The sequence below is a fragment of the Bidens hawaiensis genome, unplaced genomic scaffold (assembly GCF_021521415.1).
Source record: "Bidens hawaiensis isolate Kalapana, Puna unplaced genomic scaffold, B.hawaiensis_p1.1 tig00034058_1, whole genome shotgun sequence".
Classification (NCBI taxonomy): Eukaryota; Viridiplantae; Streptophyta; class Magnoliopsida; order Asterales; family Asteraceae; genus Bidens; species Bidens hawaiensis.
The window spans coordinates 29,355-48,377 of record NW_027505308.1 but is presented as its reverse complement, the minus strand read 5'-3'; the positions used below and the strand labels follow the sequence as shown (position 1 = coordinate 48,377).

Sequence of the window (19,023 nt, the reverse complement as noted above, 5' to 3'; positions counted from 1 at the left end):
CAAGACAAATTCATATAAAATCAATCAAACTCTATTCATTAAGCATAAGAATCTGTTTATAACAGTATTTCACACAAAACCTTAGCCTAGAATGAACACGTGAACTTAGCCGAGCGTCGACATATCGATTAAAACACTTATCTTGATGAACATATGATCAATGATGGAACCGAAAGCTTCGGGATGGATGAAAGTCGTCTTAGAACACCTCTTCTGCCTCTGGAAGTCGTAATAAACTGATTGGTGGGGTTAATGAGTTTGTACAAGGCAAAACCTAGAATTTTTTCGGTTTTATGCATCTTCGCGTATCGCTAAGTTGCATGTCTAGCATCTTCGCGTATCGCGAAGATGCAAACTGACTTCATATTCAGATTCTTCTCGTAGAGAAACGTGAAATTCATATATTTTGGATTCCGTAACTTATTTTCTAGGCCGAGATATGCCCGTTTTACTAAAAGACACTTTCTTGGTAACCCATCTTGTTCAGTTTTCACTTCGCCTTCAGGTTTCTCATCCAATCCTTTCTCGAATCCTTGTTAACCCTCAATATATGTTTTCCCATGCTTCCATGATCTCAAGGCTTGCTTAATATTCATATGGATGGCTCTGAATTAGCTCGTTTAAGCTCCGAACGTCCAATGTCCTGAAAACACATAACAACGCTTGAAATACCAATGTTCATTCGTTTATTAACCTAAATATAACTAATTAATATATAAAACTAACTAAATTTTACCCAACCATCAAACACGTTGAACGGCACCCGATAGGCAGTCGTACACTAGACATTGCATGGTTGATTAATTTAATTTTGCTATATTCAAAACTATGTGAAATAGACTAAGTTATCGTATTTACTTAAAAATACAAACACATATGTGGGTCTTCATTATTTTAATAAGGCGCGAATAACATGAAATTTGAACCGAATCTTGTCTGAATAATGAATCCGAATTTTGGTTTATTCAAATCAGTTTAAAATCTCACGAAATTTCTAATTCGAATACAAATTTTGGTATCTCAAAACTATGCTGATTTGAATAACCCGAACTCAGATTAAATATAATTCTTTTTATGTTATGGATGAATTAGATATTGATTTTTTTTATTAATTTGTGGATGCTTTTTTTTATAGTTTAGATTTTTGAGATTTGTTAATTGTTATTATGTGTTTTTAATTCGGTTTATTGGAATAGACCCAAGCTCGAATAAGTTGTTCAAATCGTTTTATGAGAATTTTATTTGAATTAATTTATAAAACTTTAAAATTTATAGTAACCTGATACATAATCAAAAATCGGAAGGATCAAGATTATCCAGAGTATTTGACAAGGTGAATACGATCAACTTTTACAAGATTATATTTACGTTATTAAATTCATTGATGTATCCATCTTTAAAAAGTCAAAATATTTATGGGATGTTTAGGCGAGCTTTTAATTTTTTTTTATTGTTTATTTGATTTTTGAAAAGTAACAGGTGTTTGAAAAAGCTCTTTCAAAAGCTTGAGAATGGAACTTTTCAAAAGTGCTTTTTTTTTGAAAAATTAAATAAGCAAATTTTAAAAGCTCACCCAAACATCTCCTTAAAAGGATTCAAATCCTTCAAAAAATCGTTTTAACGCAAGATAGTAACTAACACTCATGCTAAAATATACATTGTCTCGATCCTTACATATATGTTTTGCTGTAGATGTACTACGGTCATATTGGCCACGGACATGCAACTGTCCCTTGAAATGGTCTGTGTGTATGTTTAGTTTATATGAGATAAGATTGAGATCCACTTAGTCGTTGAACGCTTTGGATGTTATGTTATAACGTGTTATAAAAATCTTTTCGAGTCAAGTCAGCGTTATTTAATAGCACATAGTTGACATTTTTCCAACGTGTTTTCGGGTAACCAGGAATGAGGATATAAACAAGGATAAATGCTGGAGGAAATAGATTCCATAAAATTTAGATGATGGCTCAGTTGATTTTGTCAACTGAAAATCCTTGTAAATTTAATTTTAAACAAGTAATTTTGTAAATCCTAAGTGTATTTAATTCCTTATGATATAAAGTGAATATTTTAATAAAAATTTTTCTGTTGCGCAACAGACTTTGATAATTTGACAAATCTGATACTAAGTGTTAGTCATACGTCTAGGCCTCTGAGGCTGGATATGACATCATAATGAATAAGTAAAGATGTTGTGAATGATAATGTTCTGAATGATTTTGGTTATGATAAATGATAAATAATTATGTATATCTTAACGGTTACAAATGAGCAAGTTTGTTGTCTAATGCAAACATAGGAAAGACATGCGAACCTAATACATGTATACTCTACCTAGATATGCATGATATATGAAGGATGAATAAGTATATTATCCAATGTTAGGACGCTGTTATGCTTATGAAGATAGTTATGGTATAACATGATATATTATGATATGATGTTCTTAAGTTATGTTCTGTCATGATCTTTAAAAAAGAACTCACTCCAAGTAACTGACTTTTAGTATGTGCATCAAGCAATTGATACACGTATGTGTTATGCTGGTATGAAGTGACGGAGAGATTATTCAGTATAAGCCTAGCATCCCTCCAGGATATATGTTGGTATGAACTTGTATGTTTTGTTTGCCTAAGTTTAAATGGGTTTTTCTAGTTTTGATCAGAATTATGTCTCATTAGTAAATCTAACAAAGGAACTATGCTGATCGTGGTGTTTCGTTTCATATTCATCAGAGTTAGATGCTACGTTATAAATTAAGCATGCTTATCAAGTTTACAAGAAACCTCATATAATTTTAATATTAGAAGTGGTACTTTGGTCTAACATAAAAACCATTACTTATGTCTAAAACACTTTACTAGTAAATAACAAAGAAGCCCCTTTATTAGAAATAGTTTGGGTAACTCATCTTCTACATGAGTTATATGCTTTATCACCGGATAGCATGACATGACAAAATAAGGGAATTATTCATGACTCAAAATCCGGTATCTAATAAATCACCAATCTTGATAATCATTTTATCAGAGAGCTAGTGGCGTCGGGAAAATTAATTATTAAACTTGTTCCAACGAATCCTCAAGTAGCAAACATCCTCACCAAAAGTCTTTTCCACGCTCCTATGTTTTGATCCGCCACCGTTCGATTGAGGGGGCTATTAGTTATTGATGAGTTATCTTAGTGTATTTTTCATGTATTTATATACGTATGCCCTTTCGTTTCTTATTCTTCATGTATTTATGCAAGGTCTTTTCATATTCTTCATGTAATTCTCATTCAGTATACATATACTCTCAACCCTCCTATATGGGTGTGGTTGATCTTATGATCCTTACACCCTTTCTTACAGGTGCTCAAGGACCACTTAATTAGAACACTTTTAATTGATGAATTTAAGCTTCATTGATGTTCCTCTCTTTCAGTTTTGGGATTTCCTTGAGCTCCTCTTGTAGTGGACATCCACTGCCTTTTGTTTGTTCTATTAACACAATTGCAACCCATTACTGTTAATAGTTTGGTTGGGAACCCCCCCCCCCCCCCCCACACCCACCCACTTCTTTCTTTTACATACCCTAACTAGTTCTAAGTATCTTTCATTTCAGGTTTCTTTAAACTAATTATTATACAAGGGTATGCATTCCTTAATCCAAGTAATACTAGTTTATAAGTAGCTCTTATAATGTTTTGAATTTTTAAGGTAATTAGTATATACCGTATAACGTCGACAAAACATGAAGGGAATAAAACACCTACAAAAGGAGTTGTGAGAGCGAAATTAAACGAATACCCGAGATCACAAATGCGACATAGCTAATCAAAAGATACATCATGACTTCTACTAAAGACCTAAGCAAGTGACTAAACCTAAATATCATCTAGAAGGGTTATTCCTCGAAGGGTCTTAATATGCAATTCCTGTATTACATCTCATTGGTAGCCCATCCTTCTCGTTTATACAAAGCAACCACTATAGTACTGCTTTAACCGGAATGACTTATTAACTACAAGATGAAAAGACTAAAGATGAAGTCACTTTATTTAACATAAGTACCCGTGCTCCACCTTAATTTGAACACAAGCAAAAACTCATAGACAGAAAGATGGCAAGCACTCAAAAACATAGCAGTAGCTGAGAAACTTTGTTACATCCCTTGCAACTTTTGCAATATTGTTCTTGTGGTATAATCTCTCTCTCTCTCTCTCTCCCTCTCCTACACTAGTTATGTGTGTGTTCTAAATTATAAAAGCAACAACTTAATATGTGAGTTTGCTATCTAGAATAATTAATGTATGAAACCATAAATTCTATTTTATGTAGTGTTCTTGAACCGTTTTAGTTCTCTCACATACACAAAACAATGACGTTTCTATTTTGTTATCGAGACTAATTAATTTTGTGATACAAATTCACACAATATATAATATATAGAATAAAAGGTAAGCAAATCTAGTCTAGGGTTTCGTGGATCTTAACCACTGTCACATGATGAAGGACGCAAACATTTCCATTTCAGGGAATTCCCAGTTTAGGAAATAGGTATGATCGATCTAAGGACTTTCTACCTACCCACACATGAACTAATTGGTCAAACTTGTAGCATATTGATGTAGGGATCATTCATGTTCATGTTCATGTTCATGTTCATGATCTTAATTTTATCTTCTAGTCTAAATTACCCATTGTCGATTCCGATCAAGATTTACATACACATCATCTCCTGAATTTGCATGATTATTTTGTGTTTTAATGTTGATCAGGTGAGGGTACCATGCAGCAAATTATTTGATATAGTGAAGGTGAGATGTGAACACTGCACTAATTTGTGGCCTGTGAATATGGGGATGGTTCACCATTTTCACCCTAATTCCACCTCTCAACATTCTTCTTCTTCTTCTTCTTCTTCTTCTTCTTCTTCTTCTTCTTGTCTCCATGATCAGGTGTTAATTTTTCTTTACATCCATCATTTTAAAAGCTTTAATTTTTATTATATAAATAAAGTGATCGATAAGCTTTCTTCTTCTTCTTCTTCTTCTTCTTCTTCTTCTTCTTCTTCTTCTTCTTCTTCTTCTTCTTAACACCAACCGGCCAGGTGTTCTTCTTTACATACATCACTTTAGAAGCTTTGCTTTAATCATATAAAGTTATGAGCTTTTGGATACTCAGTTCCAATATTGCAAATTTTTCGGAGCACTTTAATTTTATACAAACTGATATATAAAGTATACTGGTTACTTTATACATATTTTCATAGTTTCCCAAATTCATTAAGTTTTCAAAATTATACTTTTTGTTTCACGTGAATATTCAACATAAAATAAAGTTTTGTATATAAGGGTGGTCGGAGTGGACAGGGGTGGGCTCGGGAAGGCTTCGGCCCAGCTGGGAACACCAACCCGGCCAGGAGAACGAATAATCAATGAGGGTTGGAGACATGTTGTGGACGTTCAAGATTGACACATGGTGTTAAGGTTTAAATTGGGGAGAGTGATAAAACCTAAGTTACCTAACGAATTATTTTGTGAAGAAGAAGATATAAAGAACACGGCTCGATTTATTAACTATAAAGAGTTATATTTCGTGATGGATAAAATCACAAATGAATGATGATAAAATTTTAGAGTTTGTGAGCTTAAAATGATTTAAGTAGGTTTAATAATATCTTGTTTATTTAAATAAAATTACGTGAAAATTTTAACTTAAATATATAATGTAAATTTCATTTTATTAATGAATTTTTAACTTTTAATGAATAGTATTAAGTTAGTTTTTATTTCTTAATAATATAAATTATCTAAAATGGGCGAAAGAAGAATTGCAGTGAAAAATAATCATTTGCGCACTTCAAAGATAGATTGGGATGAAATGAAATGGAAATAGTGAAAAATCTGACATGATTACTACGTTGAGAAAAGAGATGGTGAAAGATGGTTTAGGGTGGCCCACCGCCTTACATACAAAGTGAATATAATTAACTTTTTGTTACAAATAAAATAATGGTTTGTTTAAATATGTAAACTGTAACCATACAATTACACTGATCCTCCCAACTGAACAAAGTTGAGCTCATCAGTACTTTGTTACAACTAATTAATATAAATACATATGTAAATCCAAAGACGATACTTGAAGATTAGATAACTTAATTGCTGACCGATTTTTATAAATCAATTTTTCAAACACAAACCACAACTATTTATTATATAGTTTATAAAGTCATTTGTAAATTCAGCAGGTTCTCAAGAACACTTCCACAAATTCTAGGGTTGATTTGGGTTCATCCTGCAAGATACGTCCCCATGAAGCCACCTTCTCCTTCAATCATCAAAGATCAAAAATCCGTCAATAGTAGTAAGTTCTTGGCTACAATTAATGAATTCAATCTTTGTTACTTAATTAGGTTTGCGACATTTGCACCACACACTCAAACCATATTTTGATGTAGCTGTAACGTATCTAAAGAATATAGTAATTACACCAATTTGGTTCAACCCCGTATTCATCTAAACTTTATGGAAAACTTAGATCTATATTAAATTTAATTTAACAAATTAGTTTGTAAATAAAAATATAAATTATTTTATATATAATACTACACACAAACTGTAATAGATTTAAATACAAATCATATATTGTATTAATATACGCTCGCAACAATAAATAAAAAACTGTACAATGAATATCACAAACTTAATCTATATGTGAAAACTATATAGCCGAGTATAAGCTTTTTTTCTCTCTAATTAATGTAACTTTGTTGTTTTAACCAGATAATTTAGTGTTATATCATATTTAGGTGAGTTTATATTAGAGAACCACGAAAAAGTGAGGAATCAGAGATCCATAAAAAGAAGTTGTTTTACATATAAAATTTCATTTTTATATAATTATTAAAGCTTTTGTATTTAAACACATTTAGAAGTCGTTTCAATAAAAAAAATTTAAAAACTAAAAAAAATAATTAAAAAAATTAGTTAAAACAAAGTGGAAAATCTTTTTTTTTTTTTCAAAAATGTGTTTTCTTTTCCTTCAGAATACCTTCTACTATGTTAGCATGCAAAAATAAGTTAAAAATTATATAAAACTGAATTTTATTAACGTGATCCATGTTGTAAACTGAGTTTTTAATGAGGTTTTTACATGAGCAATCCATGGTTGCCCCATTTTTTTTATTTAGTTATTTATTTATTTTTTTTGTGATTTCTTAGTGAACATCCCTTTTACCCTGAATTTTAGTTTATATCTACACAAATTTTAATCATGTTATTTCATGCCAAAACTTCTCTTTTCTCAGCACCGAAGAAAAGGAAACGCGTTCCATCAGCATATAACCAATTCATCAAGTAATTAACGAGACTAGACCCCGTAATTTCCTTAAATATGCTTATCTTTTATTTTGCTCCTAAGTACTTCTGAATACGTAGACAGGAGATTCAAAGGGTTAAGGCTATTAATCCAGATATTAGTCACCGGGAAGCTTTTAGTGCTGCTGCTAAAAATGTAAGTACAAATTTCAGATTTTGTTAAGCATGTTTATATTCCTTCAAATCATAGATACTTTAGGATTTTTTATTGTTTCTAATTTCTGTATAACATAGTTTAATTGTCATAACCACAGTGGGCACGTTTTCCTCACATTCAAATGCTGGAGGGTAACACTCATCAAGATGAACTCGATGAGGTGAGTGCATTGTGTTACGTAGTTTTCGAATATTATTTGAAAGAAAATTATCATAAGCTTTTCATCGGTTGAGAACCTTAAAAGTATCTGCATAACTTTATCTCAAACTCAAAATTCTTAAAAAAAAAAAAAAAAAAAAAAAACAACTTTTTCTCAAGCACTAAAGTCTATCTCACAATTCTCCTTACATCTTCGCATCATCGTTTATTTTTTTTTTTTATGTATTTCCCATAACCTGTTTAGTTATTTTAATGACTATTCGTTTGTAATCTTATACATATAATTTTTAAAATCTATATAGTACAACAATAACAACCACACTAAGTAAATATCTTATTAATAACAAAGCTAGTAATAGGGTTTGAAGGAATACATGCAAAAAGTGTCTTCATATCAAAGAATAAGATAGTTTTTCTAGAGAGACCCCTAGCCCCTATATATAAAACATTATAAAAAAAATACAAAGTTTAACACTACACATCTAAGAGCATTTTCATCTAACCCATCATTTAATATAAGGGGTGTTTTTATAATTTAGAAAATGATTCAAAGTGTTGTGAGTGAAGAGTTCTTATATTTTAGAAAAAGTAGTGATTTTTCTGTATATTTCAAAAGCTAATGTTCATCCCCTATAATTTTTTAATATATTTTGAAAGTGGTTGTGAGTGAATGAAAGAGAAAAGATAATGATAAAATGTATAAAAAGTATTATTTAATTGAAATAGAGAAAGAAAATGTAGTGAGTTTTAGTGTAATTTTTGATTTAAGAATAGAAGATGAAATAGGAATGCTCTAAGCAATAGAAAAAATATAAATAACTGCAATAAAAGTATAAGTAAATAATAATAACAGTATCTAGTCATAATAATAAGTCACTAAATAAGAATAACGGTGTTATAAGTAACACATAATAAAATATAAAATAATAATTTAAAATTAAATATAACAATAATATATCATTTATCACTTATAATAATAAATAAATAAGTAAGTACGTAACCGATTAAATTAGGTTAAATAAGTAAAAAAGATACAATAAATTCCTTAAATAATCCCTTAAAACTAAATAAAACTCAAAATGGCCTTTTTCTGAACGGAATGATTCATTATGATAGAACTGACATCTGACATATTTATATGGAACCTTTTCGTTTTGAAACCAACCACATCTTGACGCATATACTCTTAAACGGTCGAGACTAAACGTTTTTTTAAAAAAACTGACCTTTTAGTTTTGGCGCCGACCGTTTATTAAACAGTTGGTCCGAGGGTTTAATAAGCGTTTGTCCTACGGATCTATTTTGTCGGGCCTTCATACATATTCTATCGGACATTCATATCTATTCCAACGACCTTCATACGTACTCCGTCGGCCAACATCTATGCTAGCGGCCTTCACATCTATTACGTCGGGCCACAAGCCATCGTTTAACAACCCGTGTTGAGGTTTTGTGTATTGTCACAAACCACCCAAATATGTACCTTTTTTAATTTTATGATCCACCAAATTTATTGGGTTATTACTCTTAGCCTTTAAAATTTTCACTAAACATAATATAATGTTTTGATTATTTGGATTCTTTGTTTTTTATTATTAATTATTTAATAAATTCAAATTTAAAGATATGAATGTCCCGAATAAATAGATATGAAGACCTGATGGTATAGATACGATGGTCCGATGGAATAGATGTGAAGGCCGCCGTAATAGATACGACTGCCTGACAGAATAGATGTGAAGGCCACCAGAATAGATATGTTGGTCGACGGAGTAGATATGAAGGCCGTCAGAATAGATATGTGTTAGTCGACGGAGTATATATGAATGCCTGACAAAATATGTATGAAGGCCCGACAGAATAGATCCGTTGGCCGACCGTAAACCGTCGAACCAACTGTTTAATAACCGGTCAGCACCAGAAATAAATGGTCAGTCCCGACCATTTAAGTGTATACGTGTCAAAATGTAAGGCCTCGTTCCCAGTAGCCCTACTTTGACGTTGGATTTACTCATAAACACAGTTCTAAAATCAGAGTTAATTAAAACTTTCGCGGAATAATTAAACATTCACCATCATACTACAAAAACAGCAATTCTTGTCTTAAACAAAAGTTGAATTGTCTTAACATAACATCACAATTCATAACACTTCTATTCCAAGATGTCAGTCTCTCCAGTCCCTGCCATGTGTCCCTCCTCACGCCAGCTGCCTCAACCTATTTGCTTGCGTGCATACTAAAAGTCAGCTACGCTGAGTGAGTTCTATTTTAATAGTTTACAGGATTATTCTTACACATTCTTTCGTTTACATACAAATATTATTTGTAGTACCTTTACATTATTCTTACACGTTCTTACAAACACACAATTATACATACATTCTTGCACATATATTATACAGGTCTGCAAACTGACTTCTTGCACATATATTATAAGGGTCTGCCAACCGACTTCTTGCACCGATATCATAGAGTCGGCCACTCTTTTCTTGCCCAGGTATTAGAAGGGCCTGCCACCCTGACTCTTACTATTCTTGCCCAGGTATTAGAAGGGCCTGCCACCCTGACTCTTACTATTCTTGCCCAGGTATTAGGAGGGCCTGCCACCCTGACTCTTACTTCACATTCCTTCTAGATTCTTACAATCAAATTAAGTTAAATAACTAACATATATAAGTTCTAACCTCTTTCTTTCATTCTTTGTTTCATTCTTACATTAATCATTTGCATTAATCACATAAATATATATCTTTCTTCCATTCTTGCATTAATCATTCACGTTAAGCACATAAGTATATATGTTACTATTCTTACAAGTATGCACACAGCCCCGAAACCATCTCAAAGAAAAATGGGGCTAGAACTCACATGGAGACGATTTCTCTCACCGTTAATGGTAATGCCATTCCTTAGCTGTGCACAGCTAACTGTACAATATATTACGCGCGTCAATTATCCATTACTACTACTTCTTACATCTAAGTTAATTAAACCCGCAACTAACGGGGGTCCGGGGGCAGCGTCCCTGGTAGCGGGGTCTAGGGGCGGCAACCCCTAGCAGGGTCCAAAGGGCAAAGCCCCTGGCTAGGGTTGAGCTGCCAAAAAATTAATTTCATGGAATTTCGCTTCGCAAGAAGCGTTTTTCGCTTCGCATTACTTTTTCACTTCGCATGAAGCCTTTTTCACTTTGCATGACTTTTTCGCTTCGCATGGTCATGCGATGCGAAATACTTATTTCGCTTCGCATGGTCGTGCGATGCGAAATACTTATTTCTCTTCTCATGGTTGTGCGATGCGAAGTCGACTTATGCGAAAATAACCTTCTTTTAATTACTTTTACCATTTTAAGCCAAATTGCTCCGTGACTCATCCTTAGGACTCGATTTTACCCTTTTTATGGGTTTTGGGTCGTACCAACTTTGTATACCCGTGTTTGTGAGGTCCGAACATCACCTTTTTGTCCTATATCATACCTGTGACGTTATAACTCACCAAGTTTATGTTTTTCTTACATCTTACAACCCGATCTACTAAGATATCGATTTGCATGTCGAAATCAACCACAAAACTTAACCTTGTTGGCCAAAACTCACCTTTGGCTTCGGGTTCGGTTCGGATCTGGACAACTCGAGGATCTGGACGTGTTCTTGTTGTTTGAAGACACTTGAACACTAAGATCTTCCTTACTTTAGCCCGGATTAGGATTCGGGTCTTGAGAGAGAGTATGTGTGTGTTCTAGGGAGTGTGTGTGTGTGAGTTGTGGGAAGAAAATGGTGAAAGGATGGGGGATGGCCTTATATAGAGGGCTATGGACCCCACCACCCACTTCCTTTACCAAACCCAATCCTTAGCCAAATATAACACACACAATTAAACGAACGACACACACGCAACAATAAATTCTCTTTTATTGTAATCTCGTAATACGGATGTTACATAAAATGTGGTTGGTTCAGAAACGGAAGGATGCCATATAGATCAGAGGATGACAGTTCTATTATGGTGGATCCTTACGTTTAGGAAAGGGCTATTTTGAATATTCTTTAATTTGAGGGGTTAGTAAAGGAATTTGTGTTGTCAAATATACCATTTTAGTCATTTTCCCAATACAAAAACTTGCAAACCTACGAGGATATGAAAAGAAATATTACAGTTTATCAAGATTATATAGTATTACATAACGTAAAATGAAAATATATAATATATTTTTAAAGGAGCTAATTATATTTTTGTTTGTTAAATTGCCTTTTAATTCTAAATTGCCAGATTTGTTTTATAAATCACCATTAGTTACTTTAATGCCAAATTTTCATCATAAAATCATGCTTTAATTTACTCTATTTTCCAGGAGAAAATTGATATATACACATCATTTTTCATTGATTGCAGCAGAGTTGTGTGGAAGGACCTAATAAGCAATTGAAGCTATTGGCAGAGTCTTTCAACAAATAATGACTAATTATATATCACTCAGGGTAATTTTGTTGGTTATTGTTGGAGGATACTGCATGTCTGCATGTGCCTTCTTCATTGACTTGCAGAAAAAAGACATACTCAATTATGTGATGTGCACTTTCGTGTGGATATATATATAGATTTCAGACCCTCATGGATGAAGGTACCGTTGGTACTACTGTAATTTTTATTATTATTTTCACTTGGGTGTTTGATTGGATAATACGAACTGTAAGTCTGTAACAGTTGTTTGATACTGGATGTTTGTTTCTAGGGATCAGGCCATTCACTCTTGACTGGTCATGTGATCTTTTTCTGCACTTTGCATGGAAGCAATAATGGTTGTAATCGATCGATCATTTTAGCTATTAATAAATGTTGATTTTCAAATAAATGAAATATATTTTGACGACTGCCATGTTGAGGTACCGAATACTACCCGATAGATACACTAACAAATATAATAATGGATCTTAACCTTACGAGAATAAACACGCTTTTTTAGCCAAAAAGTCATATACACATCACCCTCTCAACCAACCAGAGACGAGTATTTCGTAGATGCCGGCTATGAAAGATAATGGCTTAGCTGGCTCCCTGGTCTCTGAAACCTATGAAATTCCACAGGTGACAACACAATAGACGTGATACTTGTAAAGTTGCCGACTAGCTCAGTCTGCCAGTTCGCCCAAAATACCGGCTTAGCTGGCGTCTTAAAACATTTATTATTTAGGCTTAGCCGATGATACAGGTTGAGCTATTGAGGCCATAGTAATCATGTAGGCTTAGCTGATGGTTTTTTAGATTTTTCAGACATATTTTTAGTGATATAGTTGAATATATTTTTATTTGTTCTTTCTAATTTTTATATTAATTTTGTTTATTCATTTATTTTTCTTTTAATTCAGGGAAAAAATTGTAAAGGCTAAGCTCCAATTATTTAAACAGGTAGACTTATCCTACACACAAATAAAAAAACTACAGCGGACATTAAAGTTGCGCTGAAATATGTAAAGGCTAAGACTCTATCTTTTGATAAGCCTTACCATATAGATGTACAAATATCAATGCAATTTGAATACACAATGATCATATTTCTAGGTTTGTGCGTAGGATAAGCCTATATGTTTGAAATAGATGGGGTTAGCTGTCACACCTTTTTTGGGGTCTAGAAGTGTGATAATAGTTGGTACTGGTTTTATAAATATATCAGAGTATATGTTGCACAATAGATATCTTTGTTTGAATAAAATATTATTAGTTGAGAATGTCGGGGATTAAACACCCGATATTGTCTTATAAAAGATTAACGGGAAAACATTAATTTACATCTATTTTACACATCTTACTATATTATTAAAGCAAAACAAGATTTTCACATGTCATTCAACTAGCACGTTCACATAGGCTTTCAACTTATCAATTTTCCATTTATATAATTTCTACATGTTAATTTGAATATTAATTTTAAACATTAACTCCTAAGTTGAAGAAAGTTTCAAAATAAATGTTATAATCATCATTTATTGAGTGATAAAGACAATTAATTGTTCTCATTGTTATTTTTTTAAATTTTGAGACTTTTTTTATTATTAAAGCAAAACAAGGTTTTCACATGTCATTTAACTAGCATGTCCACATAGTCTTCCAACTCATCAATTTTTCATTTATATAATTTCTACATATTAATTTGAACATTAATTTTAGACATTAACTCCTAAGTTGAAGAAAGTTTCAAAATAAATGTTATAATAATCATTTATTGAGTGATAAAGACAATTAATTAATTTTATTGTTATTTTTTTAAATTTTGAGACTTTTATTATTATTATTTTTTTGATTTTGAGATATTATTTATGAGCCTTTGGACCGGATGTATGGATTGAAATAGTGGTTTAAGTCACGAGGTTTGGATTATATTGTTGCTTTATTAAATGCGCGGTTTAATAAAATTATAATTATATCTCATTGTTGTATTCATATTTTTAGCATTTTATATGTTGTGTACTTAAATGTTTTATAATTTCAATAAAAATAGTTTTATAACACACAACTTATGTTACAGCATCTACATGCTTACGCTTCATAGTTTACAACATATGACTTCATTAGATGATGAAGTTTTAGTTAATATGTCTTTTTGTTTCATTGTATAAGTTATAAATGTGTGGCATAACTAATAATTATATTTTAAATTGTTATTTTTTTTTCTATTTGTCTTTTGTATGTTGGGTTTTTTTAATTAAATTAACAATGTGATACCTTATAATAATAATAATAATAATATCCGACGTTTACAATTCATTAAATGTATGTAACACACGCGCGCGCGCGCACACACACACACACATATATATATATATGTGTGTGTGTGTGTGTGTGTGTGAAGTTTTATATATTTTCCATCCGTGTGTAACACGGGATTTAACCTAGTTCAAAATATATCAGTTATCATATCGTCTAATGACCAAACTACCATACACAAAGCCATTCCCCTCACGGGTATTACTTCGACCCGACCCAACGTGGCAGAGAAATAACTAAGCGTGGTGCGGTGTGCCTAATGACTGGCAACATATCTAAGGATCCATACAAAGGTATACGAGAGCCTGAGGACAAGGACTACCTTTGTTTATAATGTTTTAGGGAATTCATGCTCCCATTTAAACTTTTGACTTTATGTAATTGACTCATTTAAAGAGTTTATAAAGTTTGAGTATATTCACCTTTGTTATGATAATCAGTTGAACTGATATATGCTTTGATGAGATACCTCGGACCCATAGTACGATAATAACTTTGTATAAATAGCTAGATTGAATGATCTAGCTTCAGAACTTTAGTCTAGATTTTTAGTTTTAAAATTTGATAAAACATTTGTCTTGCATAACACATTCAACATATCTGAGCCATCAGATCATCTAATGACTAAACCACCATCTTCTATCAACTATTCCTGATTACATGTAAGATGTTTTATATAATACGTCAGCAACAATTACTGGTGAATATGTTGACGCGAAATCATTTGTGTAATATCTTTATAAACTATTGCTCAACTAGAAACCACTGAGCAAACAACATCCGAGTACTTAGCAACTACCCATATACATAAGACCATTCCCCTTATGGGTGTTACTTGTACCCGACCCAATGTGGCAGAGGAATGACCAAGCATGGTGCGGTGTGCTACCGACTCCCCACATATGTAAGGATCCAGACAAAGGTATTCGATAGCCTCAGCGCCAGCGACTACGTTTGTTTATAAAGTTTTTGGGAATTCATGCTTCCGTGCAAACTTTTAACTTTATGTAAATGATTCATTTAAAGAGTTTATAAAGTTTGAGCATATTCTTCTTTTTTATGATGATAAGTTGAACTGATATATGCTTTGATGAGTTACCTCGGACCTATAGTACGAGAATAACTTTTGTATAAACAGCTTGATCGAATGATCCAACTTTAGACCTTTAGTCTAGATTTATAGATTTAAACCTTGATAAAACATTTGTCTTTGCATAGCAGTTAGACCTGTAGTCTTTTTGTTTTACTTACCATTTATGTGCCACGTTTTTTCTTCTTAAAGGAACACTACAAAAAAAATGTCATACAGTGACATACAAAAAATGATACTAAAAATAAAAAAAGTGACACTAAAAGCACCTTTAAGAATGTGTGGCACACAATAAAAGTGTCACTAAAACCTTTTACTGTCACTTTTTTGATGTGTCACACAAAGTTTTTGGACTTTTAGTGACACTATTTTTTTTGCCACAATATAGAAAAAAGACTTTTGTGGCACAATTTTTGTGACTTTAAAAGGTAATCCTAGTTACATATTCGTACTACTTTTAGTGGCATTTTATATTTGTCACAATCTAAATATAACTTTTGTGACACAAGTTTTGTTTTAGTAAAACCGTTTCTATTTAAATATTTTTATTTTGTTTCGTGACACATAATATTTTACCACAATCTAAAAATAACTTTTGTGACGCAAGTTTTGTGTTAGTAAAACAGTTTCTATTTAAATATATGTATTTTGTTTAGTGGCACATAATTTTGCTATACAAATCATAACATTTACAATATAAATTATAAAATAATGTTCGCTAATATAGAAATCATAATATTATAACTTCAATAATAAGTTCAAAAAAAAAACCACATTTCAAATGTTAAGAAAAATCATGTAATAAGTAACATATTCCAAATTTCAAATGTTTACGCAATAAATCTAAATCTAAATGTTCTTTTGGCTGAAAATTTCACTTTGATAGAATATTTCCAAATGTTTTATCAATTGTTCAAATCTTCTCATGATTTGAGCCTTGCCATCATCAATGTATAAACATGTATAAGAAAATGGTCTGAACACCTAACAAATAGAACAAAAAAAAACAACAAATAATGTGTGGCTATTTATAATTGCCCGAACACCATTATATAGACAAAAAAAAACATATTACCTTAACTCTTATGTCAACCAAAATTTAAAGATCAATTGTCCAAACGTCTTTCTTGTCCTGTAAATAAAAAGTTTTGGATGATAAATTTCATATTAAGATTACAACAACATAATCATATCCATTCATAATCATATCCATTTAATATCGCAAAATAGTTTAAAAAAATAACAAGTTAAGAGTAATTACCATTATCGTTATGAATTCTTGAAGATATTTCGTTATTGATAAGGAGTTATTATGGGCCAACGAACCAATAGCAGGGACCTAAAAGGTATAAATGAAACAAATGCTAGTACATAAACACGTAATATTATATAAAAGAACGCATAATGGTTCACGAATGTAATTACTTGTATGTTCATATTGCTCAGAATCGAAGACAAGTTTGCATTGGGAATATGTACTTGGATGATGACAGCCATAGCACTGACTACACTCTTTAGCTGATCTATAGTTAGTGAGTCTGTCTAAGAAGCCCCATTACTTTTTGTTGCGGGCATCCTGTCAACTAATCGAACGTATCCTCTTTTCTCCGGTCCTTTAACTCTTGAGTAGTCATCCTTCGTAAAATCATTAGGATCACCTAGTGTGATTGTAGAATCATTTGAGATATCTTTTAATGAAGACTAAACACGTAACCAAATAGGTAATTATAAATTAAATAAAACACACCATGATGTATAATAACATTAAATTATACACTACCACAACGTCAGCAGCTTTATCATCAACAATAGTTCCATCTTTACGGGTATGAGTTTTTATATATAACTCTCCTCTTGTTGGATATACACCATTATTATTTATTGCCTATAATTTATGGCTTATGTTAGTAAGCTCGTTCAATAAACGAGCCCGAGCCCGAGCTTCACTTATCGAGCATGGACTATCGCTGCTGTATTTTGTTCGCTGCTGCTGGATTTTTGTTAAAAAAAATGTATGGTTCGTTTTTTCTTGCTCAAAAACTGTTTTGTTTCGTTTATTTATGTTAAAAAGTAGTTCGACTCGTATGCCTCTGCTAAAAACGTGGTCCAGTTCGCTTGTTCTTGTTAAAAAAATGTGGTTTTATACCAAAGCCATTCGATTATAGTTTTTGGGCTTGATTCGATTGATTTTTTAGGTTTTGCTAATCGGGCCAAAAATTTTGCGTAAAATCATTTGTTTTACGTTTTATACCAAAGACCAACCATATAAAACTGGATCAAAAAGCAATATATGACAACAAAATTTATTTTTTTTTAAACTTCCTATGTCCATATATTTAATTATCTATATTTTAGTCTATGTTTAACTAGAATACATTTTATGTAAGTCTATTTAGTGTGCCCCAAAACTGGGCACACCACAACCCACATTTAAAGTTTAATGACTTTCATCTTTACACAAAAATTAAACAAAAATATAAAATAAAAGCCACTAACATGCTATCAAGTTGAGTGTTTTAACTATTTCTGAAATCAAGAAAAGTCAGTATTCTCATGTTTGATATATATGAATCCATTTAAGAGAAACCGGATGCTAAGTAAATTCGAATAACTCAGACAGACATTTAATCAAATAGGTGGTGTGCATAATTGTATATTGTAAAAAACAAACTAGTGGCTATAAAAAAGAACTATAAAAGGTGTGAGTATTATACCTTGAACATGGGACAGCAAAATAACAAATTTGACAACTTAAGAGCATGTAGCAGTACCTAAAACAAAACCATGGTAATTGCAAACCTCCTGCAAATAAAAAAAATTAATAAACCTAGTCTCTGATTTCTATGATCACAAATTCAATTATATAGAAAAGCTTTATCCAAACAAATTAAAAATCAAAAAGAAGTCGGAAAACTAGATTGGATGGGCCTCTCGGACGAGTTTGAGATGATCGAGTTAGATGGTAGAAAAAGACTATTTCCACCAGATGATCAAATTTTAGGTGATCGATTATCGTGGGAAGAAGCGGGCCGATTAACTAGGGTTTGGAGGAGGGAAGCTAACTTGGACTTGGAGAGTCAAGAGAGGGAAACAAAAAAAGTGGGCTTAAGCGGGAATAAAAGAAGATGGAGTTTTAATTATGTTTTTGGGAAAATTTAAAAACGACTCGTACAAATACAAATTAGTTATAAACTTTAATTACAAATATTTGGATATATAAATTAGAAATACTATTTTTCTAGATGATCGGATTGAAAATATTTAGAATTTAAACATAAGTAAGACAAAAATCAGTCCCAAACATTATTAGTAGATGATAAATTAATTCAACATATTATTTATTCAAAACTGATATATTAGTTCCATATAATTCAGTCTCTGATGCCCACAATCTTTATAGTGACTATTATCGAGCCTAGTTGGCCATTAATGATCCCTATTTGGTCATATTATGTATTAGAAGTGTTTTATATTGTGTTGTAGTGACTC

General features: G+C 31.9%; 1 protein-coding gene across 1 annotated transcript; it reads left to right on the top strand.

The window, feature by feature from the left end:
* Window positions 1–3,312: 3,312 nt before the first annotated feature.
* Window positions 3,313–12,137, top strand: LOC143612252 (axial regulator YABBY 5-like). The gene is made up of 7 exons (XM_077086282.1): window positions 3,313–3,355; window positions 4,103–4,185; window positions 4,765–4,851; window positions 7,241–7,347; window positions 7,429–7,504; window positions 7,623–7,685; window positions 12,075–12,137. Exons 1-7 carry the CDS (start codon window positions 3,313–3,315, stop codon window positions 12,135–12,137), a joined length of 522 nt encoding a protein of 173 aa, XP_076942397.1.
* The last annotated feature ends 6,886 nt before the right edge of the window (window positions 12,138–19,023 follow it).